General features: G+C 39.6%; 2 protein-coding genes across 3 annotated transcripts in view; one reads left to right on the top strand and one right to left on the bottom strand.

Annotated features, from left to right (window-relative positions):
• The first annotated feature begins 1,229 nt into the window (after positions 1–1,229).
• On the top strand, positions 1,230–3,764 carry SARC_05704 (hypothetical protein). Its single transcript, XM_014300434.1, has one exon. The coding sequence runs from the start codon at positions 1,248–1,250 to the stop codon at positions 3,237–3,239; it is 1,992 nt and encodes a 663-aa protein (XP_014155909.1). The 5' UTR covers positions 1,230–1,247; the 3' UTR covers positions 3,240–3,764.
• Positions 3,765–5,135: 1,371 nt separating this feature from the next.
• The window catches only part of SARC_05703, an 11,115-nt gene continuing 5,680 nt past the window's right edge, over positions 5,136–10,570 (bottom strand). Inside the window, exons 7-10 of one of the 2 annotated variants that reach the window (XM_014300432.1) lie at positions 9,594–9,723; positions 8,407–8,541; positions 7,172–7,360; positions 5,136–5,978 (exon numbers count right to left, since the gene is read on the bottom strand). In XM_014300432.1, the coding sequence (XP_014155907.1) occupies positions 5,972–5,978; positions 7,172–7,360; positions 8,407–8,541; positions 9,594–9,723 (461 nt within the window). In that variant the 3' untranslated portion in view covers positions 5,136–5,971. The remainder of the gene's footprint in view (positions 5,979–7,171; positions 7,361–8,406; positions 8,542–9,593; positions 9,724–10,570) is intronic. The other variant, XM_014300433.1, reaches the window with a different exon arrangement.

The raw sequence follows: 10,570 nt of genomic DNA, 5'->3' as shown, positions 1-10,570 counted from the left end.
AAATATATGAATATATGTATGTATTTATATAAATACATATATATGTATATATATGTATTTATATATATTTGTATATATGAATATTTGTATATGTGTATATTTGTAATATATATATATATTGTATATGTATATGTATATGTATTTATATGTATGTATTTGTATATGTATATGTATATTCACCTTTGTTTAACTTTACATTGACTGTTGTCTGGTACTTTGTGTTTAGGAATGGATTGTCTGTTGGGGCTTTTTTTTTAATAACTGCGCAGAAGATACATCCCGAATCTGACAAAGGCAAAGCAGGTCGGAACCGAGAACTTCAAGAGAGTTATCTACTTGTTATATCCAGTATTTTATCAATGTAGTATGGACTTCCAACTCAATACCTCAATAGAGACGAATGGAAGCCCCACAATGCCAGCATAGCAGGTGAGGGCTTAAAGGGTTTGTGGCTGGTGACAGGAGACGCACGCCACGATTTTTAGGGAACAGAAGTCAGAAGGTACATACGGCGAAACGATGATTCGTAGGACGCTGGACGCCTAAGGACGGTCGGAGCGAAAAAGGAAAAACATTTGATGTAAAAAAGACATTGACTCATTGTGCCACTCTAGGACTCTCTAGAGGCTATATTTATTTACCGTCAATATTAAAAGGTCCCCATTGGTTTATAATAATGTTAAATGTATACTTCTGCCACACATCTTGTGTGAAATAAATAATATTTATCCCAATAGCTACAGGCTACAGCGGTACAGCCGCCTACAACCGAGAGACCTAAGAACTTAAAAATAGAAGAGAACACAACAATAGGACCATCAACTATCAAGCCACGGACGTGTGGACTGTTACATAGAGCTAACGGAGTCTACAATCGTAGGACAATCTACTAAATAAACCTTATTTAAACGCACACACGCAACATTTTTTTAAAATTTTTAAAACGTGTTTATATAAATAATTAAGCCTACTACTGGTATTGTTTTTGTTGTTTTTTATTTAAAAAATAGACAATTATTATAATTAGCACCATAGCCTTCTAAATTATACGTAGCACCTGTATTATAATTTAGAAGGCTATTTGTGTATTTAGCACTCTGCAGTCTGCACCTGTGAATAATTTGATAGCTTTTCATGACGTAATTTGTCTCACCACCTTTCGTCATCCAGACCTAAATTAGGAAATATTTACACATATCTTTTCGATGATGGAACAAAATAAATCAAAAGAAAAATAAGTAATAATAATGAACTTCAAATTGCATCACAGAAGGTCGATAGTGTTCTTCTATCAAGCTACGCCCCCCGGTTCAGTTTACAATACACTTGTACAGAAGTCATACTTATGTCCACACACGCGTTATCCCAGGAAGCAAACAATCATGTCCGCTAAAGATCATACCAAGCTGTCGCGTGAGAAATGCGAGCGGCTCTGGCGAACTGCGCAGGCCGTATGCTTCGATGTAGATTGCACAGTGACCAAAGAAGATGCACTGGATAGTCTGGGCCGCTTTCTAGGTGTTGGGGATCAAGTGGCCGACCTTACCAACGCCGCAATGGATGGCAACTTAGACTTGGACGAGGCTCTACAGAAACGTCTAGATATCATGAACCCAACTATAGATAAACTGATCGCATATGCCAAGTCAAATCCGGCCGAAGAGCGATTAGTGCCTGGAATCAGACGATTGATTACCGAATTACAGGCGCGAAATGTGGAGGTGTTTCTGATCTCTGGCGGATTCCGTGAGCTTATCTTGCCGGTTGCCGACGCACTGAATATTCCGCGTGAGAATATATTTGCTAACAGGTTTGTGTACATGGCGAGTGATAAGGTAGGTCCAAATGGATACCCGGAGATACACGCCAAAGGGTTTGATGCGAATGAGCCCACCAGTCGCGAGGGTGGCAAACCCGAGGCAATCAGACGCATCCGCACACTGAACCCGTATAATACTATTGTTATGGTAGGTGATGGTATAACCGATTTGGAGGCCGTTGAACAGACTGGAGGTGCTGATATGTTTGTAGGATACGGTGGTGTTGTGGAGCGGTCGTATGTCAAAGAGAACGCTGACTGGTGGATTACGTCACATGACGAGCTAACAGATGCCATACCGAAACTAAAGGTGGCCATGGTTGGCTCGGGTGCGTGGGCGTGTGCGGCGATGCAGATGGTGAGCAAGAATGCTCGGGAAACCCCCTTGTTTGACAAGAGGGTGGATATGTGGGTGTTTGAGGAGGACTACGAGGGGGGTAAGCTGACAGACAAGATGAACGAATTGAAAGAAAATCCAAAGTATATGCCCGGTGTCAAGTATGGAGACAACGTGGTGGCCAATCCAGATCTGGTGGATACAGTCAAGGACGCAGATATCCTCATATTCTGCACTCCGCACCAGTTTGTACACAAGCTGTGCATGCAAATACAACTCAACATCAAGGACAACTGTATCGCCATATCGCTGATCAAGGGCATGCGAGTGCGGCACGACGGCCCGCAATTAATCTCAACCATGGTCAGACGCATACTACACATGGAGTGCAGTGTGTTGATGGGGGCCAACATAGCAACCGAGCTGGCCCCGGGAACTCTGTGCGAGGGGACGGTAGCGTCGCACTTTCCCGAACACGGGACCATCTTTAAGAGCCTGTTCGACACATCCTTCTACAATGTCAACGTGATCAATGATGTGGAAGGCGCTGAGCTGGCCGGTACGCTCAAGAACGTCGTAGCGGTGGCAGCCGGGTTTGTGGACGGGTGTGAATTGGGCCACAATGCCAAGGCGGCGGTGCTCAGGCAGGGGCTGAGTGAGATGCGTACCTTTGCCAAGCGTATATTCTCGACGGTGCGTGATGAGACCTTCAACGAGTCCTGTGGTATGGCGGATCTGTTTGCCACGTGTTGCGGCGGACGCAACCGCATGGTATCTATGGCATTTGCGAAGTGCAAGGGCCAGAAGACTTTCGACCAGCTCGAAAGCGAGCTGCTCAACGGCCAGAAGCTGCAGGGTGTCCTGACCTCAAATGAGGTGCAGGCGGTCCTAAAAATGAAGGGCTGGGAGAAAGACTTCCCGCTATTCACGGCCGTGAATGCGATTGTTCAGGGCATGTACGAGCCCAAGGACATTGCGCGCTACAGAGACTTGGCGGCCAAACCGGTGGTGGACGAAACCTTTGTCAACACCACACGTCGGAAGTCCTTGTTAGAGGAGAAGCTGATGGACGTTCACTTCTAGAAGGCTAGCTAGCAGTAGGTCTCCGGGAAATGCACTGGTGTACTATGGTGTTGCCGTATTTGCCCTGAACAGAACACTTGTAGAGTGAGTACTGCGTATGGTTATGGGGCTTTGTCTTCGTATGCGGCGATATACACTTCGGCCGGATAAGCATTCGCAAGGGTAGCGCTGGTGCCATGGGCCCTACACATGACTCGTACCTGGCGACGGCATCACACAGCAGTGTGGATGTGAGTGGCGAATGGGTTAGTAGTGCACATGATCCATTGCGTATACCCATTGCCTTATAGGGCATAGGAGTGGCGTGTATGTACTGACCTGTAGCACTAATGTTCACACGCACCTCGTCGAACGTCAGGTAGTCGTAGGCGTAGAGCTGTCACCAGATGAAGACTGCACTTACATACACTACACAGTTGCATACGATGCGAATGCGTGCATATCGCTGCTGGAGTACTTGCTGACTGTCATCGAATGGCTGCGAAAGGGTCGGATGATGAAAATAAAAGGCTGCTATATCATGTATACACGAGAACGTTATAAGTTAATTAGATAGCGTATCAACACGCGAGAGATAAGTCAGGAGATGGGCATACGAAACTGTAAGCATACCAAACATTTACCCGCACGACGAATGCCGTGGTTTCCTACACGGCACCATTTATTTTTCGTTGTAAATACATATGTCTTACTGTAGTGTACGCTCCGAAATTAGTTCGGAAATTAGTTCGGATGCGTATCCTTGGTTGGGTTGGTACAAGTTTCGTTGTAAATACATACGTCTTACTGTAGTGTACGCTCCGAAATTAGTTCGGAAATTAGTTCGGATGCGTATCCTTGGTTGGGTTGGTACAAGTTTGAAAACCGTCTACCGACCAAACGAGGCCGCATGTGCTCTGCTGTATTCGTTTAGTATAGTATATAACGGGTGATCGTATAGTATATATCGGAAATGGTAGTATATAGCGGAGATGGTATAGTATGAAACTGATATAGCATATAATGGAGATGGTATAGCATATAACGAAGATAGTATACTATACTTAGTATATAACATAATATATATCGGAGACAGTTTATAATGGAGATTGTATAGTATATAACGAAGATAGTATACTATAGTATATAACATAATAAACAACGGAGAGTTTATAATGGAGATGATATAGTATAAAACGAAGATAGCATAATATTCAACGGTGACGATATAGTATATATCGGAAATAGAATAGTATATAACGGAAATGGAATAGTACATTTCGGGATGGTATATTATAGAACCGAGATAGTAAACTATATAACGAGGATGGTTTAGTATATAACGAGGATGGTTTAGTATATAACGGAGATGGTATAGTATAGTAGACAACGGAGATGGTACAGTATAAAACGGAGATAGTACAGAATACAACGGAGATAGCCTAGTTTATAAATGGGATGGTATAGTATAAAACCGAGATAGCAAAGTACATAACGGAGATAGTACTGAATATAACGGGGATGGTATAGTATATAACCGGGATAATAAAGTTTATGACGGAAACTGGTGGGAATGTTTGTGTATACTGTCATATGTAATCCATTGAACGCGTTGGCAAAGCTCTAACATCCGCTTGCAGCCGAATAACGAACAGAGCACACTTGTTTAGCGCCTGCCTTAATTTGGTTCTGTTCAACGGAGCTCAGTTGATTTTCCCGATGGTTTTAGGGGTTTAGGGTTTGGGAAGTATATGCGTGTATCTTTATTTCTCTGAACATGTGTGAAGGATGCGACCGATGCGGAGTTTGACTGAGACGAAGCAACTATCCAAATGAATACTTTCGTATATTTTAATTTCATTTGTCATACTGGTATTCATGAAAGCTTATCATATTTGAACTTAGTTTATTATCATTGTTTTTTTAAACGAGGTAGGTCAGCCGAGGCCTATCTAACATTGCATACAATACACAAGGGGACATAGGGAATCATATCGGTGACTACGCATAACAACCGGAAACCACTATCGAGATACTATTGTTTCTTGGTGAACCGGTAGCACACGTATCGTTTGATTGTAAACCTGATATCTTTATACAGATGTGTGTTTATAATATATATATATATATATATATATATATATATGTGTGTGTGTGCGAGTTTCTACGTATGTGTACCTGTGACAAGCTTAGTCTGTGTATGTGACCATGCAGTCGTACTGCTTGTACTTGCCTAGTACAATGCAAGTTATATAGCTATGCGCACATACTATGTACGTGTGCGTCCCCAACCTCCATACTGTACAACAGGATGCAAGTGACATAGTGGTGTATATGTGTGAACTACATGTGTATGTATGTGAACTACATGTGTATGTATGTGAACTTCATGTGTATGTATGTACAATACATGCGTATATATTCAAAATAAACGTGCATATACGCATGGGCATGTGGGTGTAAATGTATCCTACAGAAGTAAGTCTCGTCCCCCAAGCGAGCACACTCCCCCCTCTATGCAAGTCCTTGCCGCAAGACACCACCGCTTTGCCCTATCCCTATCAAACACATCGCATCACTCCCTCGTAGACAGGGACGGGATATCTACATGAGGGCCGTTGCCATGGCAACGCCGACACTCAGACCGATGGCCCCGTAGCCAACTATGGTGTGGGTGCCTGCAGAATCGGTCGCTTGTATATAGTCATCGTCGTCGTTTGCCTCGGCAGATTGCTGGGTTTTCGGCGCGGTGTTTATATTCTGTAGTGTGTCGTATATGGAATGGGCACTATAGTCAGGAATTTAATCAACATTGAATAATGTGTTCCTAGGCGTGCATGCAGGGGTTTGTTCAACATTGAATGATCTGTTTCTAGACGTATATTGTGCATTGTTAACGTGCTGCATTAAACGTTGAATATATTTAGAGGTCCACGTGTTACTGCGATATAGATTCCTAAACTAGAGAGCATAGTACAAATGAACAGAACTTTATCGTTTTATTGACAAAAAAGAAGAGAAAAAGAGAGGATAATGCCAGAGCTATATCTATGCCATTTTGGACTGGACAACGGCACTCGTTGACACGGGCACACACATATACGCAACTACTTCAACGTACAACACATATATGCATAACTACTTCATCATTATTGAGGAGATGCTTTATTTTTTTTACCACACACGTAGGCGAACATGCATGCTGCAAGATACTAGCAGACACACAACTAGTGGTAATATATATACATATATATATATATCTATATATAATATAATATAATATAATAATATAATAATATAATAATATAATAATATAATAAAATATATATAAAATATATATACAATGTGTGTGTGTGTGTATGTGTGTGTGTATGTGTACATATATATATATATATATATATATATATTTATACATATATATATATATTTGTAAATAAAAAATAATATATGATATGCATATATATATTGTACACATATACAAATATACATATATGTATATGAACATGCTCATACAAGTGCATATGTCCATCTATTCATACTAAAATATATTCTATCACGTCTATGTATGTAGTCTATGAACCTATGAACATGCTTATACATCGTCTAATCATACATATATATGCTCTAATATTTCTAAGTGTAAGTTCTATGCACATGTGCGTATACACACACACACATACTTTCGTATAACCAAAGTAAAGCATTGCACTCAGCAAATGCAGCGCAATGGGGTGTGTTCAATTTCGCTACAGCCGCCGCACGAGACAACGCGTCTGCGGAGACGGACAACATTCATCTCTCCCTCCGAATCACAGACACCATACACACACACACACTGATTACATACATATGCACATCCATACCTCCACACACATATACTTCCACATGTGTATACTACACCCACACCCACGTGTAACACGCACGCACACACACACACACGCGCGCGCACATACAGCCAAAGCACAGCAATACACGCAGCAAGCGTAGTATACAGAGCCGTGTTCACGCGTGCAACTACTGCAGCGTTAAACGGCTCCTCTGCCCACACCACACCCGCCGCTCTCGCCGAGGTACGGACCTGAGCTGCGGCGATCATGTTGACCCATGGTGTGCCTGTGTCGTTGCAGTTAGTACCACTGAATCTGTGGGGGTGTGTAGCGTTTTAGGGGGATAGGGCTTAGTGTTGGTGTCTATTTGTAACATATCTACTATCTGTCTACATGTAACATATATACTATTTGTCTACATGTAACATATACAATACGTGTCTACATGTACTATGTATACTATGTGTCTATATGTGATATATACACTATGTGTCTATATGTACTATGTCTATATGCAATATATATATACTATGTGTCTATATGTAACATATATGCTATGTCTATATGTAATATATATATAATATGTGTCTATATGTAATATATATATACTATGTGGCTAGATGTAACATATATACCATGTCTATATGTAATATATATTACTATGTGTCTATATGAAACATATATACTATGTGTATATGTAATATATATATAATATGTGTCTATATGTAATATATATATACTCTGTAGCTATATGTAATACATATGATATATGTGTGTATGTAATATATATGCTATGTATCTAGATGTAGTATTCATACTATGTATCTATACGTATCCTATATGATATGTGTCTGTATGTAGCATATATAATATGCCTATATGAAACATATATGGTACGTCTATATGTCACATATATGCTGTCTATATGACAACTTAGGGATCTAAGTGTATGTCTTCCGAGCACTATCTCACTATACATCACCCGATGTCTCAATATCACAGAGCATAGTTTGAAAGGGTCTCAAACGGAATGAAAACCGCACCCATGTCGTAAAATTAGTCATCAATTACTGACACGACATGTCGTAAACTAGCCCACACCCGCGGTTATGTCGCAAATAATTCGAGACCGCACCTATGTCGCAATCTACAGTACATCTATGCGTATGTCGTAAAGTTGTCAAGACCCTCACGCATGTTGCATACTAACCAAAACCCGCGTTTGTACATATCACGAACATATCAAAACTACACCTGCGTTCGTTATCTCTGTATCGTCCACACATATGTCGTAAATTTGTCAAGACCCGCACGCATGTCGCAAACCAAACCCTACACCCTACAACCCTGCATCCACGTACCCGTTGGCGCAAGTGCAGAAGTAGTAGCCCTGGCCGTTGTAACAGCCCTGCCAGTCACAGTCTTTGCAGACGCCCTCATTCAGACACGGCTTTAAGGTGGCGCAATCGTCCGCCCAGGTCCAGGGTTCGGTGTGTCTGCGGTGGGCACGGAATGGTAGGTGTGTGTATGTAATATGTATGGTTTGTGTGTATATGTAATATGTATGGTTTGTGTGTATATGTAATATGTATACGTGTGTATATGTACTATATATGGTTTGTGTGTAAATGTATCATATATGATATGTCTATATGTATTAAATATACTATGTGTCTATATGTACTATATATGATAAGTCTGTGTACTATATATGATTTGTGTGTATATGTGACATATAGGAAGTATCTATGTGTAATATATATACTATGTGTCTATATGTAATACATATAATATGTGTCTATATGTACCATATATGATTTGTGTGTATATGCAACATATGATGCCTATATGTGATATATATACTATGTGTCTATATGTAATATGTATATATATATATATACATATATATATAGTCAAAGTCACACTCAGCCCACACCGCACCAAACATACGACTCAATAAAACCAATAGTATGTGTATACATATATACATATTCGTATATTTGTATATATTTATATATATATATATACATATACATATACATATACATATATATATATATATATAAATATATATACATATATACATATTTATATATATACATTTGTATTTAATATATATACATTTGTATTTAATATATATATATACATATATACATATATATATATATATAGCCACAGACACACTTAGCCCACCCAACAACCAACATACGACTAAATACAGTAATCATTTACATATATATATATATATATACATACTCATATTTATACATATATATATGTATATATTTATATGTAGAGAGTCACAGACACACTCAGCCCACCCACCATCCAACATACGACTCAATACAACCAATTATATATATATATATATATATATATGTATGTATGTATATGTTATATATATATTTTATGTATACTATATATAGTATATATATACTATATATATATATATACATACATAATACATACTATATATATATATATATATTATATATATATATATATATATAGTCACAGATACAAATAGCCCCCCCAACACCCAACATACGACTCAATCCAATCAACGTAGTCTGCGATCTTTGTGTACACCCCAGGGTTTCCATCGGCGCAGTCTTGGCTACCAAAGCTCACCACGCCTAGTACGTAGAACTTGTCCCCGTCTTGCCGGAAAGCCGGTCCTACGTGTAGAGAAACAGGTGCAGTGCATTCATACATCACCTAGTGGATGTTGCTTGCATAGGTAGTATGGGTTTGTATGTGCTACAAGTCTATTGATTGTCATTGTGTTCAGCATTAGTCATATGTCCGCATGTGATCATATGTGGCATCGACTGCAGTAAGGGGAGTGCGCACATCACAGTTAATTGTATATCAAACATTGCACCTGAAACAGACACTACTGAGTCTACAGTAGCACTGGCTGGGGTGGTCTAAAGACACAGTCAGTTATATGACAAACATTGCAACTGTAAAAGACACTACTGCGTCTACAGTACCACTGCCTGAGGTGGTCTAGAGGTACCACCAAGTTATTATCTAAAACCCTAAAACCCTAAAAGCTTACAGCGGTCGCTAGTTACTTGGGAGACAACTTAGAAAACCTTTAAGCCCTTTGTTTATTTATGCGTAAGTTTACATATGTATGCGCATGTCGACACTTAACACACCAACACTTAACATACCAGGACACACCCACACATTAGTAAATAAACCGCAGGCTGTACCGCATGAGCTGGTTGCGGCTCAGTCTCTCGATATAGCATACAAATACACACATCATATAGAGAGACTTACACATAATATATATGTATACATTCAAACACAAACACACAATATATAGACAGGAATACATCTAATACTTTTATATACACTCATACACATACTATGTATATATATACTCATACACTAACCATATCTATATACACTAATCATATTGATATACACTTATACACATAGACAAAGTACATAGACACAGTAAATCGACACAGTACATAGACACACACACATACACACACACATTATATA

This window comes from Sphaeroforma arctica (genome assembly GCF_001186125.1).
Source record: "Sphaeroforma arctica JP610 unplaced genomic scaffold supercont1.373, whole genome shotgun sequence".
NCBI lineage: Eukaryota > Ichthyosporea > Ichthyophonida > Sphaeroforma > Sphaeroforma arctica.
The sequence above is the reverse complement of the archived record's forward strand: the minus strand, read 5'-3'. Positions and strand labels throughout refer to the sequence as shown.

Excerpts from the sequence above, each read along its gene's own strand:
- SARC_05704 (XM_014300434.1), top strand. The coding sequence starts at position 1,248 with ATGAACTTCAAATTGCATCACAGAAGGTCGATAGTGTTCTTCTATCAA.